Source organism: Rhinolophus sinicus, chromosome 5 (genome assembly GCF_057876585.1).
Source record: "Rhinolophus sinicus isolate RSI-liver-muscle chromosome 5, RSI-T2T, whole genome shotgun sequence".
Lineage (NCBI taxonomy): Eukaryota > Metazoa > Chordata > Mammalia > Chiroptera > Rhinolophidae > Rhinolophus > Rhinolophus sinicus.
The window spans coordinates 37,217,888-37,235,713 of NC_142505.1; the positions used below are offsets into that span (position 1 = coordinate 37,217,888).

The 17,826-nt window shown below is 35.2% G+C and overlaps 1 protein-coding gene across 5 annotated transcripts in view; it reads right to left on the reverse strand.

Annotated features, from left to right (window-relative positions):
* PIK3CB (phosphatidylinositol-4,5-bisphosphate 3-kinase catalytic subunit beta) overlaps window positions 1–17,826 on the reverse strand; it is a 153,476-nt gene that overhangs the window by 59,209 nt on the left and 76,441 nt on the right. For all 5 annotated transcript variants that reach the window (XM_019747566.3, XM_019747603.3, XM_088798363.1 and 2 more), the window contains 4 exons: window positions 16,507–16,730; window positions 7,800–7,979; window positions 5,492–5,662; window positions 4,525–4,602 (listed from right to left, as the gene is read on the reverse strand). In XM_019747566.3, coding sequence (XP_019603125.2) covers window positions 4,525–4,602; window positions 5,492–5,662; window positions 7,800–7,979; window positions 16,507–16,730 — 653 coding nt within the window. The remainder of the gene's footprint in view (window positions 1–4,524; window positions 4,603–5,491; window positions 5,663–7,799; window positions 7,980–16,506; window positions 16,731–17,826) is intronic.

The following is a 17,826-nucleotide window of genomic DNA, read 5'->3' on the forward strand; positions in this document are numbered from 1 at the left end:
TTACCCCAACATCAATACCTAATTTCCTTCTTTGACAATATGGCGAAAATCCACTACATTTTGCCTTTAGATATTAGACACAAAAAAGATCAGTAGCATGAACAGGCTGAAATTCCCACGATTTCATGAAGTAGGTATATCATTTTGTAAAGAGGCAGATTTGTTCTGATTTGTGGGAGATGCTGTGTACTAACCTTTAACTAAGGACACAAAGATATTACAGACAGTTAAAATTAAAATGTATTAATTCATTCCAAAAAATATTTAGAGTTCTAGGCACTCAACTAAGGAGATAAAAACATTAAGTTACAATTTCTTTCCTCAGGTTATATATAATTGTAACAGGTTAGGAGTGCTGAGACCCATATAACTAGGCAATGGGGGGTTATGATTCATGACTAATAAGTGTGATATAGGATGTATCTGGGCTTGGAATTCTCTGGGTTTATCCTGTTTGGGGTTTGCTGGACTTCCTGAATCTGCTATAATATTTATATCTTTTGCCAGCTTTGGAAAGCTCCCAATAATAATTTCTTTACAGTTTTTCTGAATTGCAATCTTTTTTTCTTTTCTTTCTGGGATTCAGGTTATACAAATGTTAGACCTTCTGATGTTGTTATAGGCTCTAGTATTTTTTCTCCTTCAATCATTTTTCTCTGTGTTGTTTAAATTGGAAATTTTTGTATTAATCTTCAAGTTTACTGACTCATTCCTTTTTCCACTACCATTACCATTTCCACATTACCATTCCACTATTGAGTCCACTCAGTAAATTTTTTAAATTAGTTATTTTATTTTTCATTTCTAAATCTTCTGTTTGGTTCCTCCTTATATCTTCTATTTCATACTTGAGACTTTCTATTTTTCCATTTCTTTCAACTGTGTTTGTCCTTAGTTGTTGGAGTATTTTTATAAGTGTTTTAATATCTTTGTAAGATAATTCCAAAATCTATGTCATCTCAGCATTGATATCTGTTATCTTGTACATACAACTTGAGATTTTCCTGGCTCTTTATATGTCACTTATTAATTTTTATTTATTCTTTTTGTAAAGAGGGCGCAGCTCGCAGTGGCCCATGCAGGGATCGAACCGGCAACCTTGTTGTTATCAAGCACCATGCTCTAACCGACTGACTGAGCTAACGGGCCACGCCCATGTCACTTAATAATTTTAAATTGTATCCTAGACATTATGATCATTATGTTATATGACTCTGGATTTTGTTTATATTCTATGGAGTTTATATGTTTGTTTTGGGAGGCCATGATTAGGTACAGGCTGCAAGTTCCAACAAGCCTTCTGTAAGCTGTGGTGCCAATACCAGTTCAGTTTTCAAATCCTTTGTAGGGCTTTTTGGCTCTGTTCTATGTGTGCATCATACTGTGACCAGTCTGAGATTTGAGTGGCAGTTTATGAGTATGCATCGTTCAGTTCTCCAAGTATGTAGGAAGTTAAGACTCAGATCCACAATGTACAGTTCAGGAATAAACATGTAAGCGTAAACAACCTTAAGGGGTTGTTTTCCCAAGCTCCTCCCACTCTGCAATCATCCAAGTATTTTTTGATTGCCTGGGGCTCGCCTTTTCTTGTCATCCAGCCAGAAAGCTGTCTTTATTCACCCACACTTCCTGCAACTATGCCAAACAGCAGAAGGACAGAAAGGACAGATTGGGGGAAGTCAATGAGGATTTACCCAATTCTCTTGAGACTACAACTCCTCTAATCAGAGAGGATGGTTCAACTCTGCATTTTAAGCCTGTTCCCATTGCTGCTACTGCTGCCACAGGACTTCTTAGAGACTGGGGCAGATAAGAACAGAGAAAAGAATAGGAAACAAAAAAGAGGGGGGGGGGGGAACTGCAGTTTCTCTGAGAGTAAGAAGACCCCTTTGCCACTATCTCTATAACTAGAGGGCTTCTTGAGAGCTGACTGTACCAGCACCATCTTCTAGGTTTTAGGCAGTACTGAATTCAGGCCTCTGCTGAATATTAAGATGCACACCAGAAAAGTGAAAACATCACAAGGCTGGGAAAAGACTGACCAGGAAAGAAGCAGTATGTTACAGAATTCCAAGCACTCTCACAGAGTTGAAAGACACTGAAGTGCCAGCCAGGCAGAGTAATGAATCTTCACTGAATAGTGAGGATTTTCATTACAGACTCCAGAGTCATGTGCCCTTTAAGATCTCTGGGACTGTGTATATAATGGATCTCACTCCCAGGATCAGGTTACTATATGACATAGCTAACTTTAAGGAAGGGAGATTATCTTTCAAGGGTCTGATCTAGGTCTTGAACCTGCAAGCCTTCAAAAGGAACTACACAAAAGGCTCTCCTGGTTCTGAGGCCTTCAGACTCAGACTAAATTAAACTATCAGTTCTCCTGGGTCTCCAGTTTGCAAAATAACCCTAAAGATCACAGAAGATAACCAACTCTGTAAGATCATGTGAGCCAATTCCTTAAATATGTGTTTGCATGTGCATATCTGTGTACACATGCACGTGCATACACACAAACACACACACACACCCTATGGGTTCTGCTTGTTTCTCTGGAGAATACTGACTGTTAACATCTACTCTCATCACTTCTATTTAACATCATATTGTAGGTCCTAGCCAGGAAAAAAGTTTGGAAAAAAAGAAGTAACAGGAACACACCCCCTCTTTTTTTTCCTTCAGATTTCTTTTCATAATTGTACTAGCCTGTGAAGCAATTAAACAGAATGGGATGTATCCACAAGAAAATCATGCCATAATTGTATTAACTTACTTAAATTCAACTATATAACCCTGCTGGATAAAGAAAGGTTCAGCAAGGGAAGACTAGAGAACTAGATGAAGTGGAATGGGGGTACTTCCTTTTTTTTTTTTTTTTTTGAGTAGGAGATTCTTTAAATAGTACACGTCATTAAGCCCATTACTTCTAAGAACATATGACCACAAACAATAAAGTCAATGCAGCTTGAAATAGCTAAAGGAAGTTGGCACAACCTATGGAAATAAAATGTCACTGATAAAGAAATAATTTATTTTGTCACTGACAAAGAAATAATATGTAAGGCTCAAGAAAATAAAGCAGGTAGTGAAGGCTACTTTGGTCTTCCTCAGGAAGAAATTAAATAATAAGAGAATAACTACAAATAATTAAATAATGTAAATTGTCTACAGAAGATAAATATGATTAAACTACAAATGGAATGAACAGGTAGGAATTCCCATTTTACAATGTAAATTACACATCTATACACACAAGTCACTGAACAAAACCACATATGTATATTATACTCCATATAACTTGAGGGTAGATTTGCCTATATGTGATTTTTGCCTTTAGGAATATACTACCCAAGGATTTCTACTGAACATTTCGGACTGCCCAAGATTTCTATAAAGTGAATAAATCAAGTCGTAGAATAATGTATATAATATCATCCCTTTTTGTTTAACAAACCAACCAATCAACAAAATAAACATTACCAAAATCTCTTCAATCCCCAAACCATGTATTTATATATATTTGTATAAATGCAGAGGTCACTCACAATGCCAGTTAACCTTAAATCCCATATGATGATAAAGAGATGGGTAGGAGAGATCAGTAACTTTATTCTTTAATCATGTTTGGACATTTTTACCTGTTGCAGCAATGTCATACTTTTGCAATTGGAGAAAAGAAAATAGTAAGAAAAATTTTAATTAAAGGAAAAAATAAAATTACAACTAAAATAGAAAACAAGGGCTAACTTGCATAAGCACACTCATTAAAAATTCTAGCTGAGAATGTAAGAGCAAAAAAGCTCTTATTTTAATGACAGCTACCCAAAGACTCTTTAATGTCCTCTTATAAAAGCAAGCCATTAGTAATCATTGGCAAGGTATTCCTGAATATATCATCATGCCAGCAAACATCTCCAACTAACTGAATCTCTTTCTTGGATCACAAAACTATTCACTTAATTTCCTGCCAAGCAAAATAGGAGAAAATGCATGCTTTATACTTTAAGACAAAGTGCCTAGTTAAGTCTTCACTTAATTGTATGGGGTTGTGCAATAAATCCCCATGTGTTAACAACTTGTGGTCTATAATGTAGTCATCTATTTTCTTCCAGGAAATGGTATTACATTTTCTGTGTTCAGCAAGTTTAAAAGAAAAAGAAGGGGGCTGAGAGAGGAGGCTGGGTGCAACTCTAAGCAAGGCTGAGACAGGAGAGTAAGCTTGCGTACAAACATGTGACTAACAGTATCAGCTTAAATTTCACTTGCTAAATTTCTGATCTAAAGCAATTTCTTTTACCTAATATATACTGGAAAATTTCAAGCTATTCAGTGCATCTTCAACTATTTAAAGAATACTTTAAAACAAAAATTCTTAATTGTTTTATAATAAATAACCATGTTTTATTTCATGTAATTGACCAATATGGGTAAAATTTAATCTCCAATGTGACAGTCATTGAGCATATCAGTAAGTTATTCAAATAATGGAGCAGATAACAAATTTAAATCTTAGCAAGTACTTACTTTTACAGTTTCTTCTGTGTTAAGTTTATTTCCCTTAACCAAAACAATTTGGAAAGGGTTGTTATTTTCCCAAACATGCTGTAAAAAAAATGAAAGATTATTTTAATGAAAGATATGAATATTTTATGTTAGCAATGAAATCATCTTATCAGTTCTCATATCCACTGTCAAAATAATGAAAATAGACCTTTGAACTAACAACTGAAAGTCACATATACTAAATTAAGCATCATAACCACTAGCACCTAGTTCTCATGGAAAATAAAAAGGCAGCATTCCAATACAGCTAAGAGATTCATGAAATTAAAGACCATAAACAAAAAGTTTTAAAATCTTTGAATATATTAACAATTCACTGTTTAAATTAACATATAGGCAGTATCTTAATAATCGATGAGTGGCTAAATACAATTTGTTAAGAACGAATAACTATTAAAAAATGTTAACTATTCCCATGAGCACAAACTTAAAATTTGCTTTATACAAATTTATTATATTCCGGAGAAAATGGTGCCTTTGATACATTTAAAGTCTAAAAGTATTCAGTAAGAAGACAGGCAAATTATAACACAAACACTACTGCAGCTAAGCTGATAGAAATGAAATATACCAGTAAACCAACTATTTCTGCACATCTAACTTTTTCTACCACAATGTCTCAAATTACTCATTGAAGTCCCAGGTTTAGCTCTAGTCTCAAGACATCTCAAATTTAGTGGCATATTTCTTTGGCACAAAAGATCACCAAAAATATAAATGGCATATTTACATTTATATGTAGCTTGATAAGGAAAAACAATTGTAGCTAGACATAATTATTAATAAATGGTGATGGATCATAGGCAAATATGTATTGATTTTCATAGAAGGAGAAGTGAGCAAAGAAAATATGGGTGAGACTTAAGCACACAACCTAACGAAATCACATGCCTCTTGGAATTGCCAAAAGTTTACAAATGAAACTTACAGAAATAATTCGCGTTTTCTTTGGTGGTAAAGGAAGAGGAAGGTTAGATGAATTTCTATTTATGGCAGCCTCTATAGCAATCATTTCCTGTTCATACATCTTTTTGATCTTGCAACATTCCACAAGTATAAAATGGGGCAAGGTCCTGTTCATTACACAGTTCCGGATATACTAACAGTAGCAAGAAACAATAAGGTAAGAATATTCGAGCAAATACTTAAATCAACAGAAGAATAAAATTAAGAGGAGCAACACTATAACAAAAGAATATCTACGAAAGAATACCTTAACTCAATATCAAGAATATTAGAAATTAAAACCACAGCATTAAAAAGTTACCATTAATTGAACATCTAAGTACATAAGAACTGAGCTAGACACCTCTTATGTTGGCTAATCTTCATAAAAACTCTGTAAAAGAGATTATCACCCATTTAATAGATTAAAGAATGAAAATCAGATTGGTTAAGTTAACATCTAGTGTCTTTCAGACCTGGATTTAAATCTACCTGCCTGACTTTTTTTTTTGTTTATCTGCTAAACCTTGAAAAAAATAACATGCCTCAGTCTAGATGTTTTGTCTTCTCTTTTCTGCACTTAATACCCGACAACAGTTTGACCAATCAGCGCACCTTTCCAGGGCAGGACTTGACCATCACAGATAGATATCACAGTGCAGCTTTCACCAATCAGTCAGGAAAGGTGAATATGTAAATACACATGAGGCCATTTCTTAAGCCCTCAGGTGGCCAACTCATACCTTCCCATGGATCCTTGTGGTAGACCTGGTATCTTTTCAGCACAGGGTACCAGGCAACCATTACTGTTTCCCCAGAAAAAAATCTATTGGCCACCAAAAGAGCTTGATGCTCTGTTTTATTTCCGTGAAACCAGGATGATTCTCCAGAGGCATATAAATAAGGGTGTGGTTATTCACATTACCAAAGATTGCTAACAAACTAAACAGAAATCCAATGTATTACTCAAAAGAATAACTTTCCTATACAGATACGAAGTGTGATTCAATGTATTATATTCAATTCTGAGCCACCAAAAATACATTCTTTTAAATAAAATTTAAAAAAACATTTTCAGGCTGGCCTATAAGTGGGAGTTATATATTATGATATATTCATTTAAAACTTATCACTGTGAGAGACGTATCATCCCATTTCCTTCACATTCCTTTGCCCACACTGTATATTGTCTCTCTTATGACCTGTACAAAAACATATGCATGCCTCTATTTTTCTTTATTGCAACCAATTCTAATGTTTGGCAAAACAATATACCTTCCCCTTCTCAAGATAAGATAAAAGTGTTAAAGAAGCAGGTTACTTAAAAGAAGACAAAACATGAAGGGAAGAAGTCAGTACTTCTATTTCTATGCTGCCACCAAGCACTTTTCATCTTCTTTCTTCCTCTCACGGGCTAGAGTTCAAGCACTTACTATCAGAATGCCACAACTCCCAAAGCTGTGTGCAAAGCTGTAACTGCTGTTTGACTTTCTACCTACCAAAGTGTAAGAATTAAAGGCCACTCCAAAAATCTTAAAACAAGATGTATAAAATTCCCTGTTACCTGATAATAAATACAGTTTCTTATTCTCAAACATCATTTAATATTTGGCATGCATGTATTCCTCTTTCTTAAAACAAAACAACAAAAATCACACACATGGAAAAAAACACATATTTTTCTACAATCTTGTTACTATGCATCTAACTTGGCATTGAGCCTATTATTATGTAATGACCATTTTTCAGTCTCCAAACATAATTTCAACTAAAATATCTTTAAGTTCTTTAAATGCAAAGGCAGGATCTTACCCTTTAGATACCACACATTATGGTGGGGGAAGGGCATTGCACTGCACATATGTTAAACTCCACTTTACTCCAAAAATATCTGACACACTTAAGTGCCTTCCATAAAGCATATAATCAGAGAATTCATGACTAAATGGTAATTAATATCTCAAAGATTAAGGGAGGTTTTTGAGGATTGTCATACCTAATTCTTAGAAAATTCCTACCACATTGGAAGCCACACAAAAAGGAGAAGGGAGATTACACATATAAATACTGGACTGAAACTGAAAAGTTTTCTAGTACACAATGAAAATGTGTAATATTACTTTAGATGGTTAACTGATAATCACAAATAAGTTATTACACAATTCAATTAGTGGTTATTTAATCAAAATATTTCATATTTTACTTCCACCAGTACACATACATACACACACACACACACACACACACACACACACACACACACACCGCTGGTAAACAGTTAACACACATACCTGGAACTGGATTAGTGGGTGATCACCAAACACATATTCTACTCTCCCACTGACTTGCAATACATAGTCATAGGGGCTAATTTCATCTTCTTTCCCATGAATAGTCAAACGTTTCTGGATTGCCAATTCATTTATTTTGACAGGATTCATATCAGGACAGACTTGAAAGCTAAACACATCCTAAAGAGGAGAGTAAAAAAAAGTGCAATTTTACATTTGTGCTTAAAAAAAACAAAACAAAACACTCTTTTACACTTGTATTTACTATTATGTTATAAACAGCCATACATAATATTGAAATATGCACATCCTTTCATTTAATATTCCAGTAAATTTTTCTATTTTCTAAATATAATGTGTCCACATCAAATTTGTTAAGATTTTCTGATAATTTGCAGTGCATCTTACACTATACAGAGTACCACAGTTACCACAGGTCAGATTAATATTTAATGAAAGTTTATCATCAGGTAGTTTATGCATTTCCCAGTGAATATCTTTCTTTAAAAAGTTAAAAAATAAAAATAAAGAAACCTGGACAACCAAGATGGCATAGTAGGTAAACACTGTTTATTTTTTCTCACAACCACATCAAAATTACAACTAACCTACAAAACAACCATTATTGACAATGGCCTAAAAGCTGAACTGAAGCCTTTCAACTAAGGACTTGCAGAAGAAGCCACCTCCAGACTGGTAGGAAGATTCGCAGAACCCAGACAAGCAGCATCTGGCTTGAGTATGTCCTGTACCTATGGCTGTACAGCCCTAAGCCAATACTAGTGGCAGCCGGCCTTGGTTCATGACTTTACCTCCCAAAGGTGCTTCCAAGCACAGCACAGGCGGCAGTCATCTGCAGATTTCTCTGTGTCTCCCGCTAGGTGGCCCTGGGTGGGGCTGAAGTAGATCTACAGCAGATCCACTCCAAGGTGGTCCTGGGGCTAGTGTCCCCAATGACCAGCTTCAAAATGAGCTGGAGCATCACCTAGCTGTCTCCAAGTGCAACACACCCAAAGGGCGGATTGGGCAGGCACCAGAGTCCTGCTGAGGCAGTCCTGCTCTGTAGGATCAATCCCTACACGACTCTTCCACTGTAGTCAAGGCTAGTCCTCACAACCAGTGAGCCCAAGAGTCAGTCCCTCATATTGATGTGCAACTGTCAACCAAGGTTCAACTACAAGAGAAGGACACACACAACCCACACAAGGGACAAACCTGGAGTGTGACTCAGGTGACAGAAAAGACTGTGCCACGGAACCCCACAGCACACCTACTATATAAGGCCACTCTACTAAGACCAGAAGACATAGCAGCTCTACCTAATACATAAAAACACACACAGGAGGCAACCAAAATGGGGAGACAAAGAAACATGTCCCAAATGAAAGAACAGAACAAAGCTCCAGAAAAATAACTAAGCAAAATGGAGACAAGCAATCTATCAGACGCAGAGTTCCAAACACTGGTTATAAGAATGCTCAATGGGGCCGGCCCGGTGGCTCAGGCGGTTAGAGCTCCATGCTCCTAACTCTGAAGGCTGCCGGTTCGATTCCCACATGGGCCAGTGGGCTCTCAACCACAAGGTTGCCGGTTCAACTTCTCGAGTCCCGCAAGGGATGGTGGGCTCCACCCGCTGCAACTAAGATTGAACATGGCACCTTGAGCTGAGCTGCCGCTGAACTCCTGGATGGCTCAGTTGGTTGGAGCGCAGGCTCTCAACTACAAGGTTGCCGGTTCGACTCCCACAAGGGATGGTGGGCGGTGCCCCCTGCAACTAGAAACAGCAACTGGACCTGGAGCTGAGCTGCGCCCTCCACAACTAAGACTGAAAGAACAACTTGAAGCTGAATGGCACCGTCCACAACTAAGATTGAAAGGACAACAACTTGACTTGGAAAAAAGCCTGGAAGTACACACTGGGTTCCCCAATAAAGTCCTGTTCCCCTTCCCCAATAAAATCTTAAAAAAAAAGAGAAAAGGAGTGCTCAATGATCTCATAAAAATGGAGCTGCACCCCCAGCAACTAGCAACAGCAACTGGACCTGGAGCTGAGCTGCGCTCCCCACAATTAAGACTGAAAGGACAACTTGAAGCTGAAAGACACCCTCCACAACTAAGATTGAAAGGACAACTTGACTTGGAAAAAAGTCCTGGAAGTACACACTGTTCTCCAATAAAGTCCTGTTCCCCTTTTCCAATAAAATCTTTTAAAAAAAGAAATATAAATTGATAGTTAATACAGTATGGGGAATATAATCAACAATGTTGTAAATTGTAAAGATCATGTAAGGTGCCAGATGGGCATTGGACTTATCAAGGGGATCACGTCATAGACTGTAGATGTCTGACCACTGTGCTATACACCTGAAGAGCTGAAGTAGAATAATACTGAATGTCAACTATAACTAAATATATAGGTATATATAGTCACAGGATGTGGAGTACATTATAGGGAAGACAGTCGATGGTATTATAACAACTATATAAGATGTCAGAGGGGTAGTAGCTTGGGGGGTACGTTATCACTTTGAGAGGTGTTTAAATGCTTATTACATTGCTTTGTACACTTGAAACAAATAAAATAAAAAGTTTTAAAAAAACCAACCTGTAGTTGTTCAAATTTAGTCTACATTAAGCAAAGAATTATATGAAGTCTCTGGTAAGAAGAGACCTATACTTTATACCAATTGAACCATAAATTAACAATTCTGTCTGATGTTGCAAACATGTAAAAGAAACAGAAATTTTAATTAGTGAAAAATGAAGACATAGTTGAGATGGAATATTGTTAAATCTGTTCATCATAAATCCCAAAGGTAAAGAAATTAAAGATTACTTAATAATACCTGAATCCGCTCAGAATCTAGCAAAATAATTTCCCACCATATGATCATATATTGAAGATATAAGAAAGCTCCCTATCTCTCAATGCAGCCAACTGCTACTCTGGACAATTATGACTTTTAGAAAATTCTCTACACTGACCTAAATTGATTTTGCAATATTTTCCAACAAATTAATTTTAAGTCACCTCCCTTTTCTACAAGGTATCTTTCTACTTTCTCCAGTATTTTTACCCTTTTTCTCCAGTATTTTCTATATGAGTTGGTACCATATACATCAAAGCACAGGAGCGAAGATCCAGTCACTTGAGAAGTCGCCATCATTCCCCTTTCCATCCATACCTCACCTCCTAATAAGATACCAATGAACTTACATCTTAAAGTGCTGCCAACTGTCGTCTTCTCTGTATCTCTAGTAATGCTCATCTACATCAATGATTCTCTAAATTTCTCCTAAACAGCAACATAATTCTTATGTGATCTCCCTAACTCTTGCACTAACCTTCACCCAACTTAGAAAATAATCTATCTTCAAAAGGAGAGCTGTAAAGAAATGCGACACTTTTTTAACATTAATACAAATGGTCATAACTGTCTAAAGCAGTTGTACCCAATAAAACTTTAATAATGGAAATAGTCTATTCTGTGCTAATAAAATAACCAGTAGCCATAATTGGCTCTTGAGAATTGATATGTGGCTACTGTGAAGAACTGAATTTTTAAATAAAATATGTACATGTGGTTAGTAGATATTGTATTAAATGCCTCAAGTCTGAATGATAAAGCCCACACTCCTTAATTCTATGATCCCCATCTACTCTCTATTTCATACATAAACGCTTCGGAAATACAAATCTAAAGGACAAGATCATTATCAAACAGCAAGAAACCTGCAGAAATCACAGAAAACAGAACTGGGCTTAAAAAACTGCAGGTATTAAAATTAATAGAAAATAAAGCAAGTATGGTTAATGTTTTTCAAGAATTAAAGGCAGCTTGAAAATAAAGAGCAAGTATACCTGAAGAACAATCAAAGAGAACCCCAAGAAAGACAATGTGTTAAGGAAAACAAAATTCCATAAAATGGAAAATGGTAAATTTAACAAGATTTTAAAATACTGACAATATTAAGTATTAACAAAGACATGGGGAATCCCAACTCTCAAAATACTACTAGTAGAAATGTAAATTTGAAAAACTATTGGGCCGTATCTACTAAAACTGATTATACACGTACACCTGACTCTCCAATTCTGTTCGTGTGTGTGTATGCACAATATAAATAAATCAGCGTTATTCTATGAAACAGCAATGCTGAATTTGCTATGCTCTGTGTGTATATATGTATATATACAGATGACATAACAAATGAGGAAATCTGAACATGACTAGAATTTGAGGATAAAAAGTAAGCAAAACAGAACAAACAAAACAAGCAATGAAAAGATAAGCCACATATTGAAAGAATACATTCACAGCACTTACAAATGACAAAGAATCACTAGCCCCAAAACATCAAAAACTTCTACAAATAAATACAAAAACAACCATCTAATTAAAAAATAACCAAAACTAACACGACAGAAATACAAATGCTTCATAAATATATGAAAAAAGATTCATTCTCATCAGCTTTGAGGGAGACACAATTAAGACAAAGGAATGTATATAATAGAATTGTATATAGTACCATGGGCTCCAATCTTTTCTCCAAGGGCCTATTTTAATCTCTTGATAATTAAATTCATGTCTTTTAAAGATGTACTAGTGTGTCAACATCACCCTTGTTAATTTTCTCCACATAAACTGTTGACTGGACTGACTTGGTCAGGAATCAACTTGACTGGTTTTCCCTATATTTCAGGCAGTTTTCCAGCATCACTTTCACATATTTCAGAAAACATTACATCTTTTATAAGACTTATAATCTTCCTGGGCAATCAATTTGCAATGTATTGCCCAAGGCTTACAAATAGCTATACCATGTTTCCCCGTAAATACGAACTAGCTGGACCATCAGCTCTAATGCTTCTTTTAGAGTAAAAATTAATATAAGACCTGGTATTATATTATATTATACCTGGTATTATATTGTATTATACCTGGTATTATATATATTATATACTATACTATATTACATTACATTACTATATTATATTATATTATATTATATTATATTATATTATATTATATTATATTATATTATATTATAAAATATAAGACCCGGTCGTATTTTTTTTTTTTTTTCTCCAAAAAGACGCATTATAGCTGATGGTCTGGCTAGGTCTTATTTTCTGGGAAACACAGTAGATGAGACACTACCCAATAAATACACTGACAATATGGGTAGGAACAGATACTTCGGCTTAGCAGGGAGAAACACAATTCATCAGTGACTATGTCTATATAATGATAACTGTGGATATTCAGATAATGACTACTCAGGAAATACTTATTCTTCATAGTTTTACTCTACATGCTTCACTATTTTTCATATTTCCGCTCATGCTTCTGATATATTCTCGGGAATTCATTCATATATATATATATATATCAAAACAGTATGGTATTGACAGAAAAACAGAAACACGGACCAATGGAACAGAATTGAGAACCCAAAAATAAACCCACATAAATATGAACAGATAATTTTTGACAAAGAAGCCAAAAACAAACAAACAAAAACATATTTCCGGGGCGGCCAGATGGCTCAGTTGGTTAGAGCACCAGCTCTGAACAACAGGATTGCTGGCTCCATTCCCACATGGGCCACTGAGCTGCGCCCTCCACAACTAGATTGAAAACAACGAAATGCTGCTGAGCTGTTGGAGGGGCGGCGGGATGGCTCAGTGGGTTAGAGCTCGAGCTCTCAACAAGGCTGCTGGTTCAATTCCCCCATGGGATGGTGGGTTGAGCCCCCTGTAACTAAAGATTGAAAACGGCGACTGGACTTGGAGCTGAGCTGCGCCCTCCGCAACTAGATTGAAGGACAATGACTTGGAGCTGATGGGCCCTGGAGAAACACACTGTTCCCCAATATTCCCCAATAAAATTTTTTTAAAAATTAGACAAAAAATACATTTCCTTCCCCCTACCCCCACTCCTCCACCATCCCCCTACACACAGGAAGCTATTTCAAATTACGTGTGCCCCTCCCTTTATTGATAGAATTATTTCATATACCTTATGCTGGCTGAGGTTAAAAAAAAAAAGTTTAAAAGTGCTGCTCAGGTTTATTAATATTCATTACAAGAACGATTCTTGAAATTAAAAATAATGCATTGTGATCTGGCTCCTGGAATTAGTGTCCTGTAATTTTGAGAAACAATAGTTCCATAATTATATACGTATTTACCTTGCTTCTTAAGAGCCATATGCTATGGCTGGCTGATAGTGACAACACATGTCATCATCTAAAGCTTTATATGTTTTTCACAGAAATTGCTGTCTCGATTACCACCTACCAATGCTGGAAAACTTTTTTAACCTAAATGCAATACCTTGTTACATTTCATCTCGTTTTTAGTTTAGTGTTTACATGCTGCTTTTCCAATACTGGTCATCAGCAGTGATGGTGAAATAACCAAATGAGAATTTTTAGAAATAGGAGGGTCAAATAGAAAATACGCATCTAAGATGATTGCCAACTATCCTCTATTCTGAGATTCTCATTTCCGTATTTTTAGTGATATTTATTCAGTTATGAAATAGTGTTGATAATAAGTTATGGTTTGGAATTTTTAAATTCAAATTTGGATGGTCCCACTTGCCTAAATAAAAAGCTCTTAACTCTATGTAACTTCCAAAAATTCTTTAATAACTTAATAATTGTACTGGTCTATATAATTCAAAAGTCTAGGAAATTTTGTTTTAATCCCTAGGGAAATATTTAGCCAAAGAAAAGGAGACTAGAGAGAGATATGATAGCTATATTTGTATTATCTAAATATTAGGCATGTAGAATGAAGGGAAGATTGAATAGATACTGATCTGAAACAGGAAAGAAAACCAGATGGGCAAACTTGTTGCTAACCTTTTTTGGTATCAAAGGGATTGTTGATTACGAATTTGTACCAAGTGGACAAACAGTTAACCAAGGTTACTATCTGGAAGTGCTGAAAAGGCTGCGTGAAAAAGTTTAACAACCTGAACTTTTCACCAACAATTCATGGCTCTTGCATCACAACAATGCACCAGCTCACACAGCAATGTCTGTTAAGGAGTTTTTAGCCAGTAAACAAATAACTGTATTGGAACATCCTCCCTACTCACCCGATCGGCCCCCAGTGACTTCTTTCTCGACCCAAAGATAAAGGAAATATTAAAAAGGAAGACATTTTGATGACATTCAGGACATCAAGGGTAACAGAACAACAGCTCTGATGGCCATTCCAGAAAAAGAGTTCCAAAAGTGCTTTGAAGGGTGGACTTTCGCACTGGTGTGGGTACATAGCTTCCCCAGGGGAGTACTCTGAAGGTGACCGTAGTGAAATTCAGCAATGATGTAGTACTTTTTCTAGGATGAATCTGTGAACGTAATTGTCCAACCCTATATACTTTATTACAATGATAATTAAATTAAAATTTGTATGTCCAGTAGAGATTTGACCCATATGTAATGAAATTCAGACTGATCTAATCACCTTTGAACAGTAAAATTCCATGTTCCAGATCTTCCAACACTGCAGAATTTTAAATTGATTTTGACATTTTATGATATACAAATCTTGGCCTAAATGAAACTTTAATCTCAATATATCTCAGGATAGAGTGACAAATGGTTTTGTTCCTTAGATAAACTTCCTTTGTAAAAATGCCAGGAAGCAGGATCCTTTTTTCGCATTTGTCTTAACAACTATTTAGTAACATGTTTGAAAGGAGGCAGAACTGGATAAAACCAAAAATACTTGCATAAAATTCTGGCTCTACCACTGACCAGATATGAGGCCTGGCACAAATAACCAAACTTTTCTTCCATTCAGTTTATTCACTGTAAAATGGGTAGAAGATAACAACAGTGTACAGAGTTGCTATGCGAAGTAGCAGTATATAAAAAATACCTTTCATAGTTCCTAGCATAGTATTAGTGCTTAATATAAATTGGCTACTAATATGGTTTTTGTCATTATTATAGTAATTGAAGAACAAAACAAAATCTTTCAACTCCAACCCAAATTCTAAGACTATACCCTACATGATAAACGACCATACTTGATACAAAGACAGTAGCATAATTCAGTTTGTAAAACTGCTCTGAATATTCAGATATAGATTAACTGTATATACACTCACTATAATGCCCAATTCTATATTAGCCCTTAATTTATATATTCACACAACACAACTATAAGAATACAGAAAAAAAATCATTGATCAAACCCTTCATTTTACAGACAAGAGAAAAATCACTTGAGAAAATAAAATAATATTTATATTAAAGAACATTATCTACACAGGGGTTGGCAAACTTTTTCTGTAAAGGACTCGGCTTCGGTAACAACATATGCATCTTTGTCACATTTTCTTTCTCTTCTTTTTTTAAACATCCCTTTAAAATTCTTTGCTTGTTTACATCCCATTGAAAATATAAAAATCATTCAAAAACATTCAAAGTTTGCTGACCTCGATCAGTAAGGTTTGCTGACCTAGACTGACATACCACATCAAAAAAATCAAACACGAGCAAAGTATGTGTCACTTTAGATTATTACACATAATTCTAAATTTATTTCCATCTTAAATATAAAAATGTTCTTTGTAATAGTGTTTACTAGGCAAATAAGAGACTCTTTGAGACTGGAGCTACATTCAGGTAAAAATCAGAGATTTTTTACAAAGTTATTTCTTAAATAATATTATACTACCTGACAATTTTCAAAATGAACAGCCACAATGAGCTTTCCTCCATAAAGCTTATCTTCTAAGTTTTCAAGGGTAGATGGTTCATGCTCTGGTGGATATGTTTGCTTTAGCCAGTCCATCCAAGATAATCCCACTAGCGACTGAATCTTTTCCTCACTGAATTTGCGCATTTTTATTCGGAATTCATTCACTTCAGGATCCTTCAAGGCATCAAATTCATGTAGACCTAAACACATTTTTAAAGGTGTCATTTTGAGTAGCTAATAGTAATAAAAGAGAATACAAAATATATTCAACAAAAACTTAATTAGATAATTGGTTTTTATCAAGAAAACAAAACTGGGCAGGAAAATATTATTGAAACATCAAAGAATAGCCAGATAAAATAATAAATTTCATGTAAAGAAGATAATTATACAATTAGACTTCTAAAGAATACAAACTTGAAACCTCATGAAGAAATGTAGCTGGTTACGAGTTGTACAAAGATACGGTTACCAGTTTTATGGAGATTATCACTGAAATTCACAGTATACATTTTTAAACCACTATGAGATCCACAGTTTAACTTAACAAACTAAGTAAGTCACATGTAAAACATCTGAGAAAGGCTTAAGAATATGAAAACTTTTCAAATACTGTATTAGGAGAATACTGTATATTGAAATTACTATGTGGCACAAGTTATTACTTAACTTAAACTTTCAGTTCACTGTGATTTTTCCACAATAGTTATAGTAAATCAATAGTCAAAAATCTCATAAGCATAAAATTATTCATTGTTATACTTAAGTATGAACCACTTTGGCAATAAAGACAACCATATATAACTTTTTCATAAACTTATGATTATTCTAATAAATAATTCTAGAAACATAAAACAAAAAATAAATGTATAAATTTTTATACATGCCTTAATTTTTACTTATCAGATTGACAAACATCTTAAAGTTTGTCAATATTCTGGGCTGGAAGGGGTAGAGACAAACAGGCGTATTTTTAAAATATTTATTAGAATTTATTTACTATAGATTGGAAATTATACACACACACACACACACACACACACACACACACATCCAACCTTTAACTTCAAAATTGCACCAACAGGAATTTCAACGTGAGACATGGGACCCACCAAGAAAGACAAATATGCTCCCTAAACCAATCACAGAAGATGCCCATCTTCTAATGAGCCCAACTCCAGCTTCCTCTGTCAACAACTTCCAATCAGACATATCAGAATCCTTCCCCTTTTTTCGGTATAAAACTTATTCACTCCCCTGTGTGCCACTGAGTCACTGCCAAACAAAAAGTCCTTT